Source organism: Podarcis filfolensis (genome assembly GCF_964270895.1).
Source record: "Podarcis filfolensis genome assembly, chromosome: 3".
NCBI lineage: Eukaryota > Metazoa > Chordata > Lepidosauria > Squamata > Lacertidae > Podarcis > Podarcis filfolensis.
This window is the reverse complement of record NC_139606.1, coordinates 89,597,801-89,623,094: the sequence shown is the minus strand read 5'-3', so window position 1 is coordinate 89,623,094 and position 25,294 is coordinate 89,597,801. Positions and strand designations below refer to the sequence as shown.

At 43.0% G+C, this 25,294-nt stretch overlaps 1 protein-coding gene across 9 annotated transcripts; it reads left to right on the top strand.

Moving 5' to 3' along the window:
- Positions 1-14,089: 14,089 nt before the first annotated feature.
- Positions 14,090-24,694, top strand: YPEL5 (yippee like 5). Of its 9 annotated transcripts, none has more exons than XM_083604654.1 (4): positions 14,230-14,435; positions 15,463-15,588; positions 21,769-21,929; positions 22,593-24,694. In XM_083604654.1, exons 3-4 carry the CDS (start codon positions 21,789-21,791, stop codon positions 22,815-22,817), a joined length of 366 nt encoding a protein of 121 aa, XP_083460780.1. In that variant the 5' UTR covers positions 14,230-14,435; positions 15,463-15,588; positions 21,769-21,788; the 3' UTR covers positions 22,818-24,694. The 9 variants fall into 9 exon arrangements, with proteins under 9 accessions (XP_083460777.1, XP_083460780.1, XP_083460776.1 ...); XM_083604652.1 differs by lacking the exon at positions 14,230-14,435 and adding an exon at positions 14,469-15,003; XM_083604655.1 differs by lacking the exon at positions 14,230-14,435 and adding an exon at positions 14,477-14,582.
- The last annotated feature ends 600 nt before the right edge of the window (positions 24,695-25,294 follow it).

Here is a 25,294-nt window from a genome sequence, read left to right as displayed (position 1 = left end):
CAAAGAAAATTCTGCCTCCGCTATCTTCACACTAGGGAGACCAGGGATGTGTGTGTGTGTCAGTCCTTTTGGGCTTCACACCAGGCCTCCATCTTAGCCCTGAATCCCAAGAATTCACTATTTATTATGCATCTCAGTCAGGTTACAGGTAGATGACATATTACACTGATTCCACTTATGTGATTACAGCTTTATGCAGATTGCCAAAAACAACAACAACAACAATAATAATAAAAGAGGTGGGAGGGCAGGGAAAGAAACCTGGATCGGCAGTCTGAGATCTCGTGGGAACCCTTGTGACTTTCCTTGAGCGGTAGACTCGTAATCTGGGGAACCGGGTTTGCGTCTCCACTCCTCCACATGCAGCTGCTGGGTGACCTTGGGCTAATCACACTTCTTTGAAGTCTCTCAACCCCACTCACCTCACAGAGTGTTTGTTGTGGGGGAGGAAGGGAAAGGAGAATGTTAGCCGCTTTGAGACTCCTTTGATAAAGCGGGATATCAAATCCAAACTCCTCTTCTTCTTCAAAAAGCTCTCTGCCTTGTGCTCGGGGTGTGGGGTGTGTGGAGAAAGCCCACTCAGTGCTGGCTTTGGACAGGTTAGGATGCAGGTCCATTCTAGGGATCATCTAACTTTTTTGCATATTTTTGCATATATGCATGATAGCCAGGATTGTAACCCCTGCGTAAGATGAGATCTACTTGTATTTGAAGGCAGCGAGGTAGTGGAGGAGAAGCACAGCTCTTCACCTTCCTCTCCCCTTCAGAGTAGGAGTGCTGATGTCATCTCAGGGTACCTCACAGACACCCCCACCTTTGCTCTGGCAAGTAAATAACGTGATAACAAGGCTTTCAAGTTTGTTTGTGACAGATGATAAAGGGCACATTTGGAGAATGAGGAAAGGATTAAAGCTAAGGCTTCACGGCCTTTTCCTAAGATTGGTTTTTGTTTTTTCATGCAAGCAGTTCCAATGGTAAACTGCCTCTTTGCAAAGTTGTTTGCATCTCCAGTTAAGAGATAAAACCTGCATTTAGGTTGGCTCAGGGTCTTTTGTTAAAAGCTCAGTGTGCCTGACATGGTGAAGCCATTCGAGGCAGAAATTAAGTACTGGAGCTCATGTTTGAAAAGCCATTCTTCTCTGGATTTTGCAGCGCAGTTCTCCAGCCAAGTTAAAATGTGTATACCAGGGTAAAATGCAGATTATCACCAAAAACAATGTACCAGAATGTGTTAAATGTGGGGGGACTGCTTTGCAAAAATGTGTATATTAGGCAAAATTGTACAGGAAAATGAATATATTAGGAGAAATTTGCAGTAAAATGCTGATAAACTTTTTTTAAAAAGATGTGGAAATGTGGAAATCAAGAGAAACTGAAATTGAGAACCACCCATCTCTATTGCTATGTTGGTGGACATTCACCTCGGGATGCTAGAATTGTTGGTGTGGGAAGTAACCACTGCACCAGTCTCAGGCATATGACTTCTTCACTTCAAACAAGACTGGGGTGATGTAGGAACAGCTATGCCACAGTGACTGCCATGCTGTGCAAGTAATGAGTGAATTGGACCTGATTTCTTCCAAGAACCACACAAAGAGTTTTTCCACCCTTGTACTGTTGGCAATGCCCTTCCTTATTATTCATGTTCATGCTCCCCATGTGGATGAAAGCAGCCCTCCTGCCCTCAATGTGAATAGCAGAAATGGCTCTGCCGGCGTTCTGAAAATGTGCATCTCGGGGGCTGATTCCCTGCCTAAGTCATATGGGGAGGACTCAAACCGAGGAGAATAAACTGTTACTCAGCACTGACGCAAAAGTGAGGCAATAGGGAGAGCCAGCCTTTCAGCTTTTGTTCAACTTGAAAATTGTCCCTTGAAAAAAAACACACCACCAAACAAATTGCCAACTACAGCTATTCACTGCCTGCTTCTGCCTTTTCCCCTCCTTGTGGCTGTTCCCACATTTCACTCTAGGCATACAGCACTGTTTAATGGAAAACATGCTCCCCCTTCTGGAAAGAGAATGAACCGGCAAAAGCAGCAGAATTATATTTCACATCAAAATTACAGGTAGTCGTTTGGGCCTCTTAGGAAAACAACCACCACCATTGCCCATTCCTCTATTACAGCTAACTATTAACCTCTTTTCTGTCAGTTGTATCCATGGACTCTCCCTGTTCTGCATTGTTTTAAAAGCAAGAGGGCATTACTTCTGCAATCACTTAAGAGTCCTATACAGTGGTACCTCAGGTTAAGAACAGTTTTAGGTTAAGAACGGACCTCCAGAATGAATTAAGTTCTTAACTTGAGGTACCACTGTAACATGATGCCAGCTATCATTTCAAACTAAAATGGTCAAGCTATGCACAGCATGGTCTCTTAGTAGTCATGCTCAGGTTTCCACAACACCTATGGACGTGTGCTTGGGTCACCCCAGGGGTGCCAACTTGAATAAAATATTGGAGGGGCCCAGGTAAGCTCCACCCCACATAATCGATCACATGATGTGGTGGATGCACAATGTCCATCAACTTGGGGGGCGGCCCCCTCAAATATTTTATTGGGGGGCAAAGACGCCTCGGCCCCTAGGAATTGACTTCTATGCTGCTCCCTAAGAGGCAAAATAGGGGCAGTGTTTATCAGGCACTGATACTAGCTCATCCAGAATTCTGACCTTGAACATTATATAGTGTGTGTCCCGTCCCCCCCCCCACAAAAAATATCAGTGACAGAATGAGCAAATTACCGCTTTATAAAGTGCCCATCCTACAGCATCCAGACTCACGAAATCACTTCTGCATGGAACTCTGCTCTTTTCTGGTGAAGGTCTGGAGCTGTTTCCTTAAAGCACTCTTATTCCCATAAATACTGAAGGAAGAAGATTCACAATAAGGTATTAGTTATAATTAGAAAGATGTACGTCAGCAGCAGAGCCTTCCGCAAGCTAGGAAGTCTTAATGGGATCGTGAGTGACCCTAGATCGTTTCTTGATGTGATCTCCTTTGCCTCCAGTGGAGTTCCACCTGTGCAATATTTGCTTCTAAGAGCCTTAGTAAGTCATCTTGGAGCGATATTGGCTAATTCCAGCTTGCAGAGGCATGACCTGGCTGAGTTAACAGTAGCTCCTGCCCCCTTTCCTCGCTAGGGCTGTCATCCAGATCACATTCCGGGAGCATGTAATCTTATACGCACAGGAAACCTGGCCTGGTTGGAAGCAACCCAGCAGAACAACAAGCCGCGAGGAATTGGGTTAGAATGATAAAATGTGTTCACTGTAGAAGATCAAATGGCAGAAATGCTTTTTGCTGGCAGACTTCATGGCTGCAAGATATGATGATGGTGATGATTAAATTTATTACCTGTCCTTCACCAAGCAGGTCGCAGCGTAGGTGACGGCAATTTAAAATTGTTAATTAAGGACAGGCAAAACATCGCAGTCACAGGAATAGAGTGGACCTAGAAAACACACATCTCAGGGGTCAAAGGTAAAGTGGTACGTCTTCAACGGTCACTTAAAGTTGTACAATGAAGAAGCCACACCTCTGTGGGGAGGGAATTCCACAACTTAGGGGCTGCCACAGAGATTCTCGTCTTCTAGGCCGTCCACCTGAACTTCTGTGGGAAGTGGAACTATCAAGAAGGCCTTCTCCACTGGCCTTAACACCTGGGAGGGGCAGTAGGGAAGGAGATGGTCTTTCAGAAATTTGACAACCGTTTATACAAGGGATGGGGCATTTTTGTGGCACTCCAGATGTGGTTGGACTCCAGCTCCCATTAGCCAATGATCAGGTATGGTGGGAGTTGAAGACCAGCAACATCTGGAAGACCACAGCCTCCCCATCGCTGCAGGATCAAGGTACGGTACCCTGCCGCTGAATGCCAGCTGCTGGGGAACTGCAGCCAGAAAGGGCTGCTTGAAGTTCATCAGAGGCATGTGGTTGTCAACTACAGGAAATGGGGTGCTGGATTAGATATAGACCCTTGGACTGATGCAGCAGAGCTCTTCTTAGGGAAACTCACATCCGCTGTAGGATAAACGAGTTTTCTGCATATTGAGAGAAATATGCCATACAGTGGTACCTCGGGTTACATACGCTTCAGGTTACACACTCCGCTAACCCAGAAATAGTGCTTCAGGTTAAGAACTTTGCTTCAGGATAAGAACAGAAATCGGGCTCCAGCGGCGTGGTGGCAGCAGGAGGCCCCATTAGCTAAAGTGGTGCTTCAGGTTAAGAACAGTTTCAGGTTAAGAACGGACCTCCAGAATGAATTAAGTACTTAACCCGAGGTACCACTGTATATCAAAATCTAATGTGTAGTGTGACTCAAAATCTCACATGCAATAATTTCTTTTCTTAATTGTCATCTTTGCACTTTAGAGTTGCAAATTGATTATGATGTTGATGATGATAATCTTATGCGCAAAGATGAACCTAACCCTATTGGTCTCTATTACCATGTTGAATATGAAACAAAGGCACGCGGGGCTTAACCCTGTGTCCCAAACACACATTTCCCCCTTTTATCTTGAAGCTGAAGCCTCTCCCTCCTCTCTTAACACCCTCAACCATAACACAGCCAGATCGCCACACCTACAGCAACACTAACAGTTGTTGTTGTTTAGTCGTGTCCAACTCTTTGGGACCCCATGGACTAGAGCATGCCAGGTACTCCCATCTTCCACTGCCTCCCACAGTTTGGTCAAACTCATGCTGGTAGCTTCGAGAACACTGTCCAACCATCTCATCCTCTGTCGTCCCCTTCTTCTTGTCTCCTCCATCTTTCCCTGGTCTTTTCCAGGGAGTCTTCTCTTCTCACGGGGTGGCCAAAGTATTGGAGCCTCAGCTTCACGATCTGTCCTTCCAGTGAGCACTCAGGGCTGATTTCCTTCAGAATGGATAGGTTTGATCTTCTTGCAGTCCATGGGACTCTCAAGAGTCTCCTCCAGCACCATAATTCAAAAGCATCAATTCTTCGGCGATCAGCCTTCTTTATGGTCCTGCTCTCACTTCCATATATCACTACTGGGAAAACCATAGCTTTAACTATACAGACCTTTGTTGGCAAGGTGATGTAATTTGTTTTACTCTGCATCCCAACTGTCCACCTTTCCCATGTTGCCTCAACGCAATCCTGAATAAATATTAATTTAAACTACTGGTTATCAAGGTATTGTTGATAACCCAAGGCCAGGAAGCTATTTGGAAACATGGTTGTGCTAAGATAAGGACAGATAAGCCAAAGTGATAATGTGAGAGACTCAAGAAATACATTGTTGGGGCAAGACTGGATTAGCACAGAAAGCCTTGGGGGAAAGATCAGACAGACTCCCCTTGGCTTCCTTGTCAGCTCCTGTCTCTGCAAGGAGTAGAGGCTATTACTAGGACTAGGACTGAATTAAGCGCTAGCCCTGAAGCTTGGATAGCAACACACGATATTGATCCATTCTAGTCCAGTATAATCTCCTCTGAATGAATCTTTCAAAGGTTTACAGCAGAGATCTTTTTAGTTATGGTCTAAACCACTGGCGCCTCTTAGGCTTGCCAACCCGAAGGTCGGCAGTTCGAATCCACACGATGGGGTGAGCTCCTGTTGCTCAGTCCCAGCCCCTGCCAACCTAGCAGTTCAAAAGCATGTCAAAGTGCAAGTAGATAAATAGGTACGGCTCCGTCGGGAAGGTAAATGGCATTTCCATGCGCTGCTCTGGTTTCGCCAGAAGCAGCTGAGTCAGGCTGACCACATGACCCGGAAAAACTGTCTGCAGACAAACGCCGGCTCTCTCAGCCAGTAAAGTGAGATGAGCGCCGCAACCCCAGAGTCGGTCATGGCTGGACCTAATGGTCAGGGGTCCCTTTACCTTTACCTAAGATCTGCTGCACACAAACAAAGAATCATGGAACTATAGAATTGGAAGGGACCACAAGGGTCATCTAGTCCAACCTGCTGCAACGCAGGAATCTTTTGCCCAATGTAGAGCTCAAACCCATGACCCTGAGATTGTTTGTGCTCTGCTGACTGAACTTACATGTGGTATATTACTGAATTGTGGGCTCTTCCCTACGGATATTGGATGACTTTAAAAGAGGATTAGACAAATGCATGGAAGACAAGGTTGATGAGTGGTTACAGCAAGCTCCTTTGAAAGCATGCTTTCAGAGGAGGTTGCTGTAACTGCTGATCAGCTGATCAATGGTTACAATGACCTCCTTTGACAGCTTTCAGTCACCTGACATCATTGTAACATCTTGGCGACTGACAAGCAGCACTGCTGCACACCTGTCAAAACTGGCCCACTGGAGGTAGAGGAAATAAGGATCCAGTTCTCCACTCCTGATATAGGGAAAGGCATTTCTTCAGATATTTGGTCCACAAGCAGTTTAGAATTTTCTGTGTCAACATCAGCACCTTGAACTGGGCTCAAAAAAGTATAAGCAACCAGCAAACGTGCCCCAGGATCAGGGCTATTTGGACCATACAACTTCCTAACAGCTGCATTCTGCAAGAGTTGCCACTTCTGAACTGTCTCCAAAGGCAGCCCCATGAAGCATGCATTACAGAAACCCAGTATGGAGGTTACCAGCGCATGGGTTACTATTGGTAGGCAATTTCTGTCCAAGAATGACCATAGCTAGTGTATGCCGGCAATGATGGCCTTGTTAAGCTGGTCAGATAAAAACATGAAATACATGGGTGCTGACAATGGATAAATGCCCCAGCATGTGCTAACTGGCTAATTACCTTGCTTTTAAGTTGTTTTTTATGCTTTTATTGTATGGTTTTTAAAATATTTTTATTGCTGAAAACTCCTCTATTTTTTATGGTTTAGCAATATACATATTTTTATAAAGAAATAAACAAACTATTCTGTATACTGTATTGAAATCTTCCATATAAATTATTGCTAAGGAAACGGAGTTCAAATTCACAGGGGAGGATTTATCAATGCAAGCGTTACAAAATGTGGGCACCCAGAAAGCACAACAGAACATAGAAAGCATTCATTTTGTTTCTTTTCAGTGAAGGTGTTTTGCACCAGGTGCCTGCATAAGAATACAAGGGTTGCTTCTTAAAAAGGAGTGCACTGATGGAAATTATCCCAACTGTTTATGTGCTTTTCTTTCCGAACAGCAGAAGGAGATGTTGAGCTACCTTGAAAACTGCTTCCAATTCTTTATACAAAACAAAACACCAATAACTTGGGTTGCCCACTGAGCGAGGTTCCTGTAGTGGTCAGCAACAGATGACTGAACAAGCGTAAGGAGTAAATTGCCTCTCAACGGTCACTTGAATTGGTTCTTCCTGTGTGGTATCAGCCATTCAGTGTGCAGAATTTATTCTGAGTCTCCTAAGGTGATGACTTCTCTTTGGAGCTACGATCATCCTAAAGCCAATTTCATTTCCTCCTCCAATTGACTTCCCACGGTGGCTCATAGACTCATGTAATCTTCTTCCCTCTTTCAGCATGAGACTTTGTCCATGCAGCAACAGTATAGCCACAGCACAGGAAAAGAACTGTATATTCTCCAAGTATAAGCACAAGTGCATTGAGGACAAGGCATGAGAATCAGCTTGGTGACCAGTTGCTTGGAGTCATCTTCTGCAATGATTGCTTTACTTTTTGGCCAGGCTATAGCGTAAGGGGAGGCAGGCAAGGTGCGGGGAACAGGAAAGATTATGTGGGCATTGCTAAATGAAATCCAAAGCTACTTAGCCCTCCTTTGTTCCAGAGATTGAGAGCTTCTCTAGCTGTGAAAACTACTTTAAACTTTCATCTGCAAAGACAGTATGCTCTGTCAGTCCGTAGCAGCAGGTCAGGCTTTAGACATCCAGGTTCCTGGACCCAGGGAAACAAACTGAAAGTCATATGATGAATCATTGTGCAGAAGTGGATGCTGAATTAGATGGAGCTTTGGTCTGATCCAGCAAAGGCTTTCTTAGATGCAGTTCTAATAACAATGGCTGGTCCTTCTACACAGAATATGAAAACATTTCCAATTATAGATGCACATGGCAGAAAAGATTAAGCATGGCTCAGAAGAAACCCAGGAACTCCAGATGTCCACTTAACACAGTCTTGCAGAGATCATGCTCAAATGTAGCTTGTCAACTCAAGGCAGAAGGCCAGCTTTTTTGGAGTGGGTGAGAGAGGAGTCATGTTACTCTGCAAAGCACCATGTACATCAGGGGGAGCCAATGAAAGACCCTCCAGATGTGTTGAAGTCCCATCAGTCCCAGCTGGCACAGCCAATGGTCAGGGATGATAAGAGTTGCAGCCCTACAATATCAAGCCTGGATAGCTCAGTTGGTTAGAGTCTGGTGCTGATAATGCCACGGTCGTGCATAATTTCGAAGTTATACTTCCACATTATTTTTGTTCCACTGAAAGGGCATCTCGTGGACAAAACATATTTTTTATCCAGATCCTTCCTGATGCAATGATTGTTTCCTGCCTTTAATTAGCTATCTTTGACCACAGGAAGTCCTCCCAACATCTCATCTGCACATAACCTGGCAACCTTGCTACGGTGATGGTATGTACTGAACTGACTGTGGGGACAGCCTCGCATATCAAAATGCAAAATGTGAGTTGGCGGATACTGTAGTAGTGATTAAGACGTTACTAGTCATGTCTTCAGCATGTGTATCATATCAACAGATTTCGTGGTGCATGACTAAGATGTACTATCAACAGCAGCAGTTCATCTGAGAGGAAGCATTTGTCATATTTGGGGCTGAATTGCTGTTCCTTTCTCTTACAACTTTCTTAGAAGAATGGCTTTATGCCCAATGAACAGTCATGACTGGAGCTTCTTGAAAGTTTTGTCTGTTAAATATCTGTTTCATGTGCACCCGTTCAAAGGCACAGAAGCCCCAGCTGAGGGATAGTGGATGGACCGGCCCACCTGTTAGGCAGAGTGAGGCTGCTACCTCAGGCAGTAGATCTGGAGTGTCATAAAGAGGCAACAAATTGTTAGTAGCTATTACTACTACTATTTCTATTATTACTACAGCTTGGGAGGTGCTTGTGGGATTCTATGCCTCAAATAACAAGTAATAGGGAGGGCACATACATGTGGGAGAAGCAGCCGCAGCTTAATGCCAGAGTCATCCGCCTCCCAAGTTTATCGATCTCTGCCCATCTCACACCTCTAAAAATTGCCTGAACTGGAGGATCTGTGATACATGCGCCAGATATAAACCCAGTGAACAATAAAAACAACCTGGCTTAATTCTTTCCTTTACTCACCGGCCTGCAAATGAAGGACAGTGTAGGCTGTATCCTCCCCCCCCCCAAAAAAAATGGCAGCCTGGAGCGTGCCCAAAGGCCTGAAAGTGAAGCACCATCTATCTCCTCTGCTGCTGACTAGCCAAACCCTGTAGCAGTCTAAATCATAAGGCTCCATGAAGATCTGCTCATGAAATGGTACAAGGGTTTTGAGACTTTATATCACATAGGTGACCATGGGCATAGCCAGGATTTATGTTGGGGGGGGGGAGGCTTTATGTTACTGGAGGGCAGTTAGTTAGATATTTTTATTCATTTACTTGATTTTATGGGGAGCAGCTGCCCCCTGCCTCCCCTTGGCTATGCCTATGTAGGTGACCCTATTTTTGGGATTGTGTACATACACCAAAAGCATTCACCCCACTGTCTCTAGGTGCCTACAAGGCCTTTGCCCTCCTGGAATGGGATTTTATCCCTGAAGTTTTGTGAAAATACCAAATGGGAGGAAAGTTCATACAAACCATCACTACTAAATCATATCAAGAGAACTATGCTGCGCTCCGCAGTCGTTCATATGATTCTCAACCCATAAAGCTGGTCAGGGAGACTAAACAGGCCATCCCCACCTTACCCTACTCTGGAAACACTGAGGATATTTCACCCCTCCCATTGCAAGAATCTGCTGATGTTTCAGAAATGAGGGGGCGGATTTTCTCATTACTTATTCCACTCTAGCCTGACATCAAAGGAGGAGTCTGAGTGTTATCTGTGTATAGATAAGGTCACTGCTCATGCAGCTGTAACACTCAGTGCAGTCTGCCTTGTAGAATTTTAAGCATAACCTTGCTAGCGTGTGAAATGAGTGCAATTGTGCGGTAGTTGGAATGTTCTTTGGCACTGCCCTTCTTTGGAATTGGGATGTAGACTGATCTTCTCCAATCCTCTGGCCACTGCTGAGTTTTCCAAATTTGCTGGCATATTGAGTGTAGCACCTTAACAGCATCATCTTTTAAAATGTTAAATAGTGCAGCTGGGATATCATCACTTCCACTGGCCTTGTTATTAGCAGTGCTTTCTAAGGCCCATTTGACTTCACTCTCCAGGATGTCTGGCTCAAGGTCAGCAACCACACTACCTGGGGTGTATGAGACATCCATACATTTCTGGTATAATTCCTCTGTGTATTCTTGCCACCTCTTCTTGATGTCTTCTGCTTCTGTTAGGTCCTTACCATTTTTGAATGACTATGTATTTCAAGGTAAAAAGCCTAGGCCCCCATTGAAACATCTGTATGTTGAACCAGCTGGAGGAGCATAGGGGCTCCTAAGCTTGGTCTTATATACTATGCATTCTTTCAGCTCTGCATTATTATCAGCCTCCTTACAAAGACACCTAAGCATCAATATAGAAGTAATTTGTTAAAAGAGAAATGCATATGGGTACAACCCTTGCTTAAAAAATAATTTTTAAAAAAACTTAGCTGACATTCAAAACCTCTTAATCAAAAATACCTTCTCTATACAGAAAAAATCCCTGACATTGCATCTCAACTCTTTATTACCTATTACTCACCATCCATCAATTCAAAATGATGCTCCTAAATGTACAACATTGTCTTGAAAGAATGAGCGGCATTTTAAGTTGTTGGGAGTTTACAAGAATGAAAGAATAGTTACTATAGAGCAACTTCAAGCTGATATTGGAAACCTAAACTGTTAAAAGCAGATGAGCCCTGCCAGAAGAAAAGTTAGAGACTTTGTTTGGTCTGTGTTTTCATTACCAAAGAGTGTTTGCAGTCTGAGCTATACCGTGAACAAGGCCATAGTAAGAGATTTAGTCCTACTTCACAGCATTTTTTTTCAACCACTGCGATAAGCAGCATTGGAATAGTTCTGGAAAAGGAAGACACAGGAAGATTAATTAGCTTTTTCAGGGCAGTTCTGTGAGTAGCCTTAGAATCCTGTTGACAGGAATGGAAGAATATTGCTTATGAATAAGAACCTAATTATCTCCTCCCATTGTGAGAGTGCTCTCAGTACTCTTTGTGCCACATCAGCCCCTTCCTTAAAAAAACAAGCCTACTTTTCATCAATATGTGTGGAAACTGTCCAAGGGTAGGGCAGAGTTACCTCAGGCTTTTGTACCTGATTTTGCTGATCAGTATACATAGCTCTTGCCTCCATCTGTCTCCCACTCTAGGAACAATAAAGCTCCTATCTATGTATAACTGGAGGCACAATAACATGGGTTCATCCATATCAGTTAATTACAAGGTAGCTTCAGCCACTTATATTCTCTGGCAGTCACAGGAAGTTAATAGGACAACCTCTCAAGGTTTACAGCAATGTTCCAGACGCTTGAGATAAGAAAGGGACATCCAGGAAAGTTTTTGCTAAGTGAGTTTCCAATGGAGGTGGAGGTAAGAACATATAGAATGATAGAATGATCTCGATACGAATCCAAGGCAGACCTTTTAACATCACAGTAATCCAAGTTTATGCACCAACTACTGGTGCTGAAGAAACTGAAATTGACCAATTCTATGAAGACTTACAAGACCTTATAGAAGTGACACCAAAGAAGGATGTTCTTCTCATTATAGGGGATTGGAATGCTAAAGTAGGGAATAAAGAGATAAAAGGAACAACTGGCAAGTTTGGCCTTGGAGATCAAAACGAAGCAGGGCAAAGGCTAATAGAGTTCTGTCAAGAGAACAAGCTGGTCATCACAAACACGCTTTTCCAACAACACAAGAGACGACTCTACACATGGACATCACCAGATGGGCAACATCGAAATCAGATTGATTATATTCTCTGCAGCCAAAGATGGAGAAGCTCTATACAGTCAGCAAAAACAAGACCTGGAGCTGACTGTGGCTCAGATCATCAGCTTCTTATAGCAAAAGAGACTCTTGAGAGTCCCATGGACTGCAAGAAGATCAAACCTATCCATTCTGAAGGAAATCAGCCCTGAGTGCTCACTGGAAGGACAGATCCTGAAGCTGAGGCTCCAATACTTTGGCCACCTCATGAGAAGAGAAGACTCCCTGGAAAAGACCCTGATGTTGGGAAAGATGGAGGGCACAAGGAGAAGGGGGCGACAGAGGATGAGATGGTTGGATGGTGTTCTTGAAGCTACCAGCATGAGTTTGATCAAACTGCGGGAGGCAGTGGAGGACAGAAGTGCCTGGCATGCTCTGGTCCATGGGGTCACGAAGAGTCGGACACGACTAAACGACTAAACAACAACAACAACAAGCCTGAATGGCCAATGGGAAGGGATGATAGGAGTACAGTGGTACCTCAGGTTACAGACGCTTCAGGTTACAGACTCCGCTAACCCAGAAATAGTACCTCGGGTTAAGAACTTTGCTTCAGGATGAGAACAGAAATTATGCTCCTGCGGCGCGGCAGCAGCTGGAGGCCCCATTACCTAAAGTGGTACCTCAGGTTAAGAACAGTTTCAGGTTAAAAACAGACCTCCAGAATGAATTAAATTCTTAACCCGAGGTACCACTGTAGTAATCCAATCTTCCACCTTGTTGATGGTTTCTACTGATGGGTTAATGACTGGCCTTTGTTTCTTAATGGCTTGTGCCTAGTCAACTATGTCAAGGTAGGCTAACTTTGGCTTTTTCCCCACAATAGCTTTTTGGGTGTGATCACCCACTTGCCAGGAGCCCAAGCCACCTGGAAATTTGCTTTAAGAGGTAAAAATTCCCCTGGATGGGTATGCAGGTCCACCAATAAAGGATTATCCTAAACTTAACCCCGCAGTGTTTGGCACAGTTTTAACCAAATCTTGAATAATTATTCTACCAATTCCAGAAATTATGGGTTCCACTGCATCCACAACTCAGGGATTCTTAATGCATTATTAAAATGTGACACCAGAGGGAACTGCAGAGCACCTAGCAACAGGCAGCAAGGAGACAGAAAGAAACCAAGGTAAAAATTGCTAACTTCAGCTTTTGAAAACAGATGTCTTGTATAAAACTTGAAAAGCACAAAAGTTGAAACTGCTACATTTATTTTAAATCACAAGAATAAGTAACAATCCTCAAATACAAAAGAAAATGCTTTAGCACACAAATCATTTTGAATAATCTCCTGAGATGTGATGTTAAAATTCAAGTCTCTTAAAAGTGCTGATGCTTGGGCATGTCCAATGGATCTTGTTGCCAAGACAACTAGTCTCTTTTGCAGCATTGCTGAACGTATGTAATTTTTTAAAAACAAGTTTGAGCTTTGAGATACTGTACTGCGTTCAAAATATAAAAGTAAAATATCAGGAATTTATAAGATACTGTATAGCAAAAGCTAATCTGTATAAAACTGTGCCCACCAAAGGTCAGTACTGCTTCCTTTTAAGGTCTGCACCCCAGGCAGCTTCCTAATAATAGCCCATGACTTTATATGTGAAATTAAGATATATATTTTTGCACCTCATTGAATCACTTTACACTAGTGTACACAGGATTGGTTCGCCATTTTTTGGCCTTCAGAGATGGCTAGCCACCTCTGTGCAAGGCTGGCGGTTGAGGGTGCAGGGAAAAATACAAAAACGAAGCTGGTGGTGATTGGAAGCCATAAAAATCAGCTTTAAAGACCCATTTCCAAGGCGGAGACTGCGCACTGGGGTAAGTCTGAGCCAAGCGCTGCTACAGATATGAGGTAACAATTAAGTCAAGGTTCTGAGGCAAATAAACGAGCAGTATCTGGGATCAGCAAAAGCAGAAACAACCACCCCAAACTAAGCCACATTATAGCGCCGGCGGCCTCTAAGAGAGACCAAATAAAGGCATTAAGCTCCTCGGCGCCTGGCTCTTTAAGGCGGCCCCGCCTCTTTCCCGCTTTGCGCCCCGCCCCACCTCGGCGTCCGCGCGCCGCCGGCAAGGAGGAGAGCGGGGAGGCGCGGCACGTGCCGGGAGGGGCGTGGCCACCGAGCCAGCATGGCGGCGGCGGAGGCGAGGCGCCGTTGGGGTGGGGCGTGGCTTCGAGCGGGGAAGAGGCGGAGCCAGGGGCGGGGGCGGAGGAGAAGGGCCGGAGAGTGAGTCTCACCCAGCCAGCTGAGTTGAGAAAGAGAGAGAGAGAGAGGCCGGCGCTGTTTAAGCAGCGGCAGGGCAAGGAGACGCGACACCCCCCCTCACGGTCGGTCAGTTGGTTGAGGCCGTCGCGTGGCCAGTCAGTCGCTGCGTCCGCCCGCAGGTAACGGCTGTTGCTCGCGCCGGGCTCGCTGGGGGGGGGGGGAGGAGGAGGTCGGTCGGGGAGGCGGGTCGCTGAGGAGGTGGGGGCTGCCTGGCTGCCTCCTTCCCGTCTCCCCCCCTCCCTGCTTCGGCGAAGACCCTTGTGCGTGTTGGTGTGGTGTTTTCCTGCGTGTTTTCTTAACCCACCCGCAAAACCCTCCCCCCGTTTTCCCCCCCTCCTCCTTACTTCGCTTGAGGAATAAACAATAACAGCCTCCCCTCCCCCCAAAACCAGGCCCCTCCTTCGCGTTGTCACAATAACGTCCTCGCCCTCCTCTCCCCCCCCCACCCCCTTGTCCCTTTGCATCATCCCGCGGCGACCACACACCCCCCCGCCAACTCCTCATCCTCCTCCACATCCTCGAGCGCAATAACAAACCCTCCTGCTGGAGCTTGGGCGGCCCAGCCTCCTCCTCCTCCGCCAGCCCTGTCCCTCCCCGAGAGCGCAAAAGGCAACGTCGGCCGCAACAACAACGACGACGACGACAACAACACAACGCCCTTTGTGCAGCCTCAGCTGCGTAGAAACTGTAAGCTCTTTCTCTTTTTCTTTTTCTCTCCCGCCACCCATGGATCCCCAACCTCAACGAAAAACAGTGAAGGGTCCTGTCGTGCTTGGAAGGCTTGCCGATTTTATTGGGGGCCTTGTTCCGCTGCTGTTACTGTCTTATGTAGCTGTTGCATGACTAGCAAGTTTTGTCGTGTTAAAAAGTCTGCTTTCTTTGTTTTCTTCTTCCCCCTTTCTTTACCTTCTTGGAAAGCTGCTTTTTGTGTCTGGACGGCCGAGTCTGTTTGAGATTTTCACAAATAGATCAATTACTATAGCCTCACACACTTAACAACTGTAAATTACATATGTTGGAAAACAGGTCAGGCTCTGCTTCCGGTCTTTTCCTGCTTTGCTTCTTTCACCTACCCTGGCTGCATTATTCTGTGATCCAAAACAGGCCAGGGACAATAACTTTTTTCTCTCGTTTTGCCTTAAACAGATATTGGCACCTTGCTTTTCAATTCCAGGAGGACACCTGCTCAGAATTATTAGTGCCCCCGTCACTTCGTTGTTCCAAATGCTCTAGTTTTGGATTAGTATGGTCACTTCCTTGATTTATAATCCTGTAAGCAGCCTCAGCGCTCTTCCCATAATTTTCAAATACATGAGATCAGTATTTCCCGGAGCAGAGTCTTGATAGGAAGTTTATTTTGGGGTGAGGGGGGAGAGACTGTTGATTTGCTTTTCTGACTGTGTGGTACCAGTGACTTGGGGCCCACAGGTCTCCCTTGTCAGCTGTTTCCTCTTATTTGTTGTCAAATCGCCTGTGCTTCTGGGAAAGTCTCATTCTCAAACCAGACATGGGCAGAACCTTTGCTGATTGGATGTCGTAGGCCATGTGACCAGAATCAGGGTGCGCTCCCATCCTCCACCACCTTCTTTGTGTGTAATTACTGTTTTGGATAATAAGAGCAGGACTGTATGTTCTGGGTCTTCTGCGGGAGGCGGCAGAAACACACTCCTCTTGCGGTGCTCTGCAGTGGCTGTTGAGAGAGGAGGATCCTGCTGCAGTGGGGGTGCTGCTGCTGTTACTGCTGTCATCTAGCTTTACTGTCTACCAAATCGAGCAGCTGCCCAAGTGATTAAAACATTATCAGAGCGGAACAGGCTCTGCTTCCCTTCCCTTCTAATGTTTTAGTTCTTTATCCCCAAGTATGGTTGTATATGACTCATAATGATTTCTGCATTCTTTATAAAGGGTGGAATTTTTTAATTTAACTGTTGAATAGTGATTTAATTCTTTTTCAGATCCTTCCTACCTCCCCTTCCTGGTGATGTATCACCTTCTAAAATGTCTTAAGGGTCACCGTATAATGGATATTTAGGGGCTTTATTTTATATATATTACACTGAGCTCAAACTTTAAAAAATTAATTTAGGATGTAGCATTGATAACATTTAGTACTCAGCATCTCATTGAAATCAATGACTGGTTCAAACAGAGTTTACCTCATGTTGTTCAGCTTACTGTTGTGCAACAAGGTACATTTTGCAAACATACTGAAAGCATCATATAAAGTTAAGTAACAGTAAAGTGTTTGAAGTACTTTATTTTGATTCTCTTTACAACAATCCTATAAGACAGGTATATGTGAGGCAGAGAAACGTTTGTCATGAGGTAGTGGAAGGAGTGAAATACGAATCAGATACTACCTATTTTTTATTATCAGTCTCTTACTTCTCTATGCCAGTATATAGCACCAGTCTGAAATACCACAATGCAAACAGCTCTTCTCCCATGATATTGAGAGGAAGAGGAAACATGTATACCACTGTTTTGTACCCTCATACGTGGCCAGAGCATTCTCTGAAGGCACAAGATGCAATCACTTTGCTGCAGCTCTAGATGTGATCGGTGTCTGGGTGGGAGACTTCCTGGGAAGTGACTTGTGCAGACTTATTATTCCATAATGGATGAAAAAAGGTAAGGGAAATGGGAAAGGAATTTCCTTTATTTTTTCTGAACTCTGGAACCTGTGGACCAGGGGAAGCCTACGTGTAAGACAATAACCTCAATGATGACAAAATTATAGAAAGTCAGTGCTCCGTGTTAAGGATTTCCCAGAATTCTTGGAATTCCTAAGTAGGGGAAACCTTACATTACAGCTCCCATAGCTTAAATAAGTTGCAAGTTATCTCAGTCATGCGTCTTTTGAAATTGTACTTAAAGGACACATACAACCAATGTATTTTATTTACAGAAAAACAATTTTCATCCTATTACTCCACAAACAACTGTACTTATTTTACATGCCTTTGTATCTTGTTTTGTTTTCTTTTTCTGATGCCCTGTTACAGCTATTTTTCTTACTTTATACCTATTGAAAATGAAATAATATTTACAAAAACCAACCATGCTTTTCTGCTGCTAGAATACTAGTGCAATTGCCCTTAAAAATGGCTGAGCAGTGGTGGTAGAATTGGGTTAGTCCCAATGCATGGACACCAAATACATTTGGGATCTCTTGAGCTTCATCGTATATGCTGTTGCTTCAATGTAGCGGAACGGTAGAATACTTTTAACCATGTTTAGCTTTTTAAAAGTAAATAAAATTCCTAACTCACAAAAAATACTACACCATAGACCTGAAAATAGTATGTTAGTCATTTGTGACACTGATTGCTTTAAAAGAAGAACCAGTTATCTTCTGGGTGGAATCAAGTCTTTTATAAGTTGACCTCCAACTTATGTGCATTTATTTAACTTGTGTGAATTCAACTTTACGTGTTTGGCCAGGGAAAAAAGTAAAGGGGGGGGGTTCAGGCGGGGAAATAATTGGCAATCCCTCCAGCACACTCATCTTGGGTGAGTGTTCAGAGTTGCAGGGAGAGTATGCTTTGACTATACAGTAGTACCTTGGTTCTCGAACTCAATCTGTTCTGGAAGTCTGTTTGACTTCTAAAATGTTCAAAAACCAAGGCTTCTCATTGGCTGATTGGCCCCAGAAACAATGCCAACAGCCAAAACGGATGTTCGACTTCTGAAAAACATTCACAAACCGGAACACTTACCGTATTTTTCGCTCTATAAGACACACCAGACCACAAGACGCACCTAGTTTTTGGAGGAGGAAAACAAGAAAAAAAATATTCTGAATCTCAGAAGCCAGAACAGCAAGAGGGATCGCTGCGCAGTGAAAGCAGCAATCCCTCTTGCTGTTCTGGCTTCTGTGATAGCTGCACAGCCTGCATTTGTTCCATAAGACGCATACACATTTCCCATTACTTTTTAGGAGGGAAAAAGTGAGCCTTATAGAGCAAAAAATACGGTACTTCTGGGTTTTCTTGCGTTTGGGAGCCAATTTGTCAGCTAAGCCGTTCGGGAACCGAGGTACCACTGTACATGATTTTGGCTTTATACACTATCCCTGGAACATAACCCCCATATTAGTTGAGTCAGCTGAATACCATGCAAGGGGTTGTTTAGAAACTTGTGACTATATTTAATTTTGAATTCTTTGTTGTTAGAGTTAACTCTGATTATCTGTTTCATTTTCTCATCAAAGACAGATAATGTTAATAACTGGGAAGCAATTTTGTGAGATTTTAAAATGAGTGCTTAATGTTTTTACATATAAGTTGCCATCTCCAAACCCTATGAAAATAGTTGTAGTACATCATTTCCATTGACATCTAGTGAAAAGTTCAGTGCACTTTACATGTAGAAGTTTCCAAACAGTTATGTATATTGGTGGCATTTAAGTGTAGAAGAGCTCATTTTAGAAATTTAAATAGTATGTAAATATGAGTGTAAAATATCCATTATTTGCTTAATTATGTTTTTTAAATAATCAGATTACTTTATCTGAAACAAGCATGAGAATTGTAATGCGCTGTTGAATGGTGTCTATAAGAATGTGGGAAGGAAAGCATCTCAGTCATAAGTAAAACCTGCATGTGCTTGCTGCTTGTAAGGAGGCCTGGGTCTTCTAGGTTTCCAATTTGCAGTAAAGTACAATACAGCCAGTATCCTGAACACTTCAGTAAATTATACTGTCTCAAGCGTTGCTTTGTCTTTGTCTTTCTCATGGGACCAGAAAAGCAGACGTCTTTATGGCAGGAACATGATGTTAAAAAAATATTTTGAATCTCCTTCATATACATCTGCGTTTGGGGAGTTTTAGTGACATTGGGTAGAAAAGGCAGAGTAACAGAAGCCAGGTTATTGTAGTGGATGTTCTCAAACTTGCAAGCAATAGTTGAGTAACTTACTACACCAGTACTCTGGCCATAGAAGGGTGGGTAACAGTATGAGATTGTTCTCAGTGTTAGAAACTCAGATATATTAGCTAGATGCCAAATAGCTCCTTAAACTAAGGTTACAGTCACCAAAATGGAATGTCTAGTTGCCATTTTGGGGTATTGGTGTCTGAAAACAGTCCAGATCCAATGATCCCCAGGCATGTACCTCCAGATGGTGAAGATTGTCAAGCACCATCCTGGAACCCAGGTATCTTCACTTGCTTGTAAGTGCTCGATAGGCAGGTGCAAAATGCACCTGGGTAATTTTGAACACTTGATTGTTCTATTCAGGGGAGTGCTTTTGTCATTAGTAAGATGGCTGGACTTGGATTCTCCAATGTTCTGGGACAATGCATTAGGCTTCTTGAAAGGGAAGATACCTTAATTAGGCTTGCTGCATTGTCTAGCCATCTAATGTCTTCTCTAACTGGCTGTGGCTTCCCAGGATCTTGGGCAGAGAGGTATTTCCCAGCATTGTGACCTAAGGTTCCTTTACCTAGATTTACCTTCTAGTATGTTCATGTATTTAGATCTTTGCTTCCTAATCTGAATAAGTTATGTGCCTTTAAAATTTGCACCAGCTCATTAGAAAGTGGTGCCAGATTTAGAATATAAATATCAGCATGGGGGGGATAGGGTGTAAAGTAGCCTTTTAATTGAGCACAGTAATTACATGTAGTCAATGCTAACTTCTTGTTTAAACCTATTCAGGTAGTGGTAGGAATTGCCTTACAGCAGTAAAGAAAAAGGAATGCCCAGTTAGAATGAGTGGTGGCACCAGTGTCAAGAATAACTTAAGTACTTGAACCCGTTTCAATTCATGGAAAAAAGGATCTGTATAAAAGGAAGAAAATGTTGAAAAGTTTAATGATTGGTTGCCCTGAGGCTATGATTTTCTAAATTTAGTCCCTAGCATGAATACTCAGATCTTTGTGCTCAAATTGTTCATTTTAATAATAGGTTGTTTATCCAAATTCTACATATAGCCCACACAAGAACAGAAGTGACAATATAAAACAAAAGGAAAGTCACAGTGCTTTTGGATTTCTCTTCTCTCTAGCGCGCTCTCTCTTTTCTTTTATGCCCCGCCCCCCAGTTAATCACTTCTACTGGGTGGGTTTTGATTGTTCAGCTTGCATCATTCTTGTGAGCCATTAGTAGTATTTGTTGTTTTATAATATGCATTCAGGATGTATGGTTATAAGTTTATAGGCACTCCATCCCTGGCTATAGCCAATATGTTCGTCAGACAAGCTTGCTTTCACATAAATTTATTGTGTGCCATTTTAAGCCAGTAATGGAAAACTCTTGCTTATTAACTAGTTTCTCATAAACTTTCAGGCTTACGGTTGTTGGTAAACCCTTTTTAGAAGACATCTGAAGGCAGCCCTGTTTAGGGTCGTTTTTAATGTTTAATGCTGTATTGTGTTTTTAATATTTGGTTGGAAGCTGCCCAGAGTGGGCAGGGTATAAATATATTATTATTATTATTATTATTATTATTATTATTATTATTTATTGAACTAGGACAGCACTGGGAATATTTGACTTCCCTGATGTAAGTGACAGCTTCTGTTCTTAAGAGTATTTTTCATGGCATACTTGAGCTTCTTAAGCTTCAGGATAATGGATGATATCCAGTGTTAGTCATACACAGGAGGAGATTCAGCTGGTTCCTCCCACCATTCCTCTGCATCCAACTAGTCCCTGACAATTTGATACCAGGGATTAAACCTGGGACTTTGCATGCAGACACGTTCTATATCATTACGACATAGCCCTTTCCCCAGCTACTCTTTCTCCTTGGGCCCATCCATAGTCTTCTTTCAGCATCTCTGTTTGCTATACTTGGCACAGAACCTATGGGCCAAACTAGATATTTAAGGATTTTTACCCTGCTCTTCAGTTAAAAAGGCTCCCAGAATAGCTTGCAAAGTTCAGTAGTAGAACAGTCCCTGTCCTCAGGCTTACAATCTAAAAGGCAAGAAGGAAAAAGGATTGAAAGGGGAGAAGAAAAAGCAAATGGACATTAGTTCTTAGAGTTCTTGAAATGATAAACTAGAATGGAAATTGTTCAAGGCAAGGAGGAGCCAAAAGTTACAGGCTTCTCAACAGAGATAATGGAGAAGCCCTTCTGTCCCATTTCTTCCTCTGCTATAGCCAGTCACATGTGACAATATTCTGACTCCTTGTCAAAGAAAAGCAATTTTGGTTGCTGCAAGTTTCAGCAGAGGATTAGCTGGGATAAGGGGCTGCTGCACAAAATTGATTTTGCTCCCCACTGCTTTTCTATCAGGGGTGTGTGTGTGTGTGTGTGTGTGTGTGTGTGTGGAGAGGAGAATACACAGATTCTGTATTCTAAATGTAGCACTGCTGGATATTTACTCAACAGCTCTTACTGGAAATCTCTAACATAAAAACATGTATTCCATCCCAGCTTTTTTCAAAGGTGTTAACATAAATTGGTGGCATTTTCAGCTTTGCTCTTTCTCTCTCCTTTTAGGGCTGTAGCATTCTTTAAAAATGGGCCGGATTTTCTTGGATCATATTGGTGGTACTCGCCTGTTTTCCTGTGCAAATTGTGACACAATCTTGACCAACCGCTCAGAACTCATATCTACTCGCTTCACAGGGGCTACTGGTCGAGCCTTCCTATTTAACAAGGTTAGTTAAAGAGACCTGCAACTCCTTAAGTGCCACCACACTCTGTTCCCGCAGTGCCTGTTATGGTGAAACAGAATTGCACACTGGAGAACAATGTGATGTTAACAGTGGCTGAGGTTGTAGACTGCATGCTAAGTGGTTAACAAAATGTGTAGCTGGACCTTTCTGGAAAAAAAGTCAGCCCTCAGTTCCAGATTTGAAATGGAAAAGCAATAAATGCCGAAGCACTGGAAGCAAGAAAGTAAGCAAAGCCAACTTGTGAAATACTCTTATCATTGTCTGAAAGTCAAAGTCACATTTATAGGGAACCAACTGGTGAGAGGGATTATCAGAGGCCTATAATCCATAGTTCATTATAAAACACTAGGCAACTATATTAATTTAATTAATTAATATAATATACTGAGTGTTGTGTACTTTTTTCTTTGTAGAGCTCCTTTCAAATTTTCCCCAAATCAGTGGTTTGCTGTATTAGGCTGGGGCAGTTTTAAAATCTGGCACTGTCAGCTTTGGCAGCAGGTGGTCTGGATGCTTCTTTCACAGAGTGCCCCAGGAAGGTCATTACTGTTAATGTGTCCCTGCAGTTAGAGATGAAGGCTCTAAGCAATTCCTCTGTAGATTAACTACATCTCAAATTCTTTCTATCCCTTTTATCTGCTACAGGTAGTAAATCTGCAGTACAGTGAAGTCCAGGATCGGGTCATGCTCACTGGACGCCACATGGTTCGTGATGTGAGCTGCAAGAACTGCAACAGCAAGCTAGGCTGGATCTATGAATTTGCCACTGAAGACAGCCAGCGGTATAAGGAGGGCCGTGTTATCTTGGAAAGAGCTCTAGTCCGAGAGAGCGAGGGGTTTGAGGAGCATGTTCCATCTGATAACTCATGAATGAACATCTCAGTTGTCTCCAGGCTTTCTCTGTTGAAACTTTAAAAAGAGAAAAATCAACAACAAAAAATATACTTACATACACTGTCACCTTAGCATCAGCGTTGGATTCATGAACTAGAGAGTGGGAAAGATTGTGAGAGAATTTCAGACGGAACTTTCCTTTATTTCTTTCTCCTTTTTTATCCCTTTCAGTTCATAGGGAATGGTGAATGGATGTTGTAACTATGCTTTTTCTCTTAAAGTCTCAGATATGTAAGCATTTGAAGTTACGAATCCTCTGAAAGCAATTTGGAATATTTCTTTCATTTGAGAGAATACAGTTGGATTTTAGCTTGTAAAACCTGTTACATCAAAAGGAAAATTTTAAGTGTAGCAATCTTTTAATTTATTTCAATTTTTTGTCCTTCGTTTTAATTCGATTTTAGCCAGACTTTTCACCTGATCTGCTGGCTTAAGAGGTCCGAATTTATGATGAGTGCTAAAGGTTCAGTGTTTAGTCCAGTTTGTGCTGGCCGTTGATTCATATTCTTGTTGGGGTTCATTGGTAGTACAGAGCCTGTGCTTGTCTGTACCTTATTTTTTTTTTTTTGTAACCCAATTTTTTTTCATTCCTCATTTACCTAAGCACCCCTTCCACCATAAGGCTGGTGTTGACTTTTTTTTTTTTAATAGGGCAAAACTGCTTGTCTTCTCAGTTTCCTGATGTAACTTACCCAATTATATAGACAAATGGCTGTCCAGTCTTGTGTTGCTTCAGAACTATGTAGGTAGTGATGGGTGGGACTTGAACAGTTGCTGCAGCTTTTTTTGTTTGTTTATTTGTTTGTTTCTTGGCTGACTTAAATAGAAAAGTTGCAACTCCTAATCCGAAAATTTCCCTCCTTTTTAATCCATAGCTTTGCATTAGAAACCTAACTATAAGGAAGAAGGGCATGCCAGCATGTACAGCCATGCATACAACTAGGCATCTGATCTAAATCTGTTTAAATGGCTAACAACTTGTCTTCAAATGCTGCTTCTGATATCAAAGCTCTTACTCTTAGTTGCATCTTTCCATTGTGGTGCTGCACCTTTACTGCTTTCACCAGCAGAAGTTCATCTGGCTGTACTTAGTCACAGGTTATCTGGTGCTTCCTGTAGCAGTTACTTGTGTTGCAATACTGGATCTTGCTCACCCGAAAAACCTTTCTGTAGACTCTTTACTCAGGGGTGCCCAAATGTTGCTGCCAGCATGGCCTGCCAAGCTACATTTCTTGGAAGTCCAAGACCTGCATCTTAAAAATATTAATCACAATTTTGTACTCTCCTTGTCAGTACCAGTTACTTCCTAGACAAGGTTTTTGCCTTACTGTAATTGATCCTCAGCAATCAGATAGCACCTGTTAAGTTCTGCCACTGAGCAAGGAATGCAAATAAAGCATCCATATATCTGGAGGATCAGTGGTCCTTACTTCAGTCCTAACCACACTTGCACAGGCTGGAGCGAGGGGTTGCCTTTGCAAGTGCCTTTAGGAATACTGTTCCATGAGCCATGCCTCCCATATATAACTTGCAGACTGAATGAGGAGTTGTATCTTGCACTCCACATGTGGCATTCTGGCCATTGAGCTGTAGTTTGGGCACCCCTCTTAGCTTGATAAGTAGCTCTAATATGCAACTTAGAGGGGCAACATGTAGATTTGTGTACTGGAGCTAAGTCAAATCAGGATACTTAAACAATAGTGTACTTGTGCCTCAAATGAGTAAACTTTACTATTGATTTCAGTAGTTCCCGATTATTTTAGTAACTTAACTGGCAACTTGTGATTGGCAGTCCTTGATGTACTCTACATGTATTTTTGATGTTGCAGTACAATAAAGTATGTTTTGTCCTGCATGGTCTCCAGCTCTATGCTTCACTGGCAAGAACACTTCTTGAGACTTTTTTTTTTTGCTTGTTTTAAATATACAAATGTAAGGAAGGAGTGGCAGAGATTTACAGTGGAAGGAGATAGCTGTTGTTGTATATTGCAACACAGCTTGGTTGGAACAGTCTGCCTGGCTTCCTGTAATGGAATCTCTTTTTGGTCTCTCCAGGCCAAAATAAAGCCTTCCTTCTCAGGTGCAAACTATGACAGCAAGAATTTATTTTGCTTTTTAAAGGGTGCGTTATTACAAGTAGGTAAAGCAACATGGATTGCTGTTTTCAGTGGAGTAGGGTGCATAGCAGATTCATTACTATTTAGACAGTACATACCTTTTTGACTACAAACATGCATCTGTTAAAATTGTCCACCTTCTGCTGCTCCTCAGAATCGGATGCTGTAGGATGATCAGCTGTTCTGTTTGACAGTTTGGTTCCATATAATAAAATTTCTTACTTCAGATTGCCATAGCTTTCTAGAATCAAATTCAACAACCATAAATACATCAATAAATGATATTATAATATCCCACTTGCGATTCCCAGCAACTGGTATTCTGAGGTATACTGC

What these genes read in the sequence shown, in the direction of transcription:
- YPEL5 (XM_083604651.1), top strand. Translation starts at nt 21,789, where the DNA reads ATGGGCCGGATTTTCTTGGATCATATTGGTGGTACTCGCCTGTTTTCC. An exon ending in GAGCCTTCCTATTTAACAAG is followed by an intron (nt 21,930 to 22,592) that starts GTTAGTTAAAGA and finishes TATCTGCTACAG; the next exon opens with GTAGTAAATCTGCAGTACAG.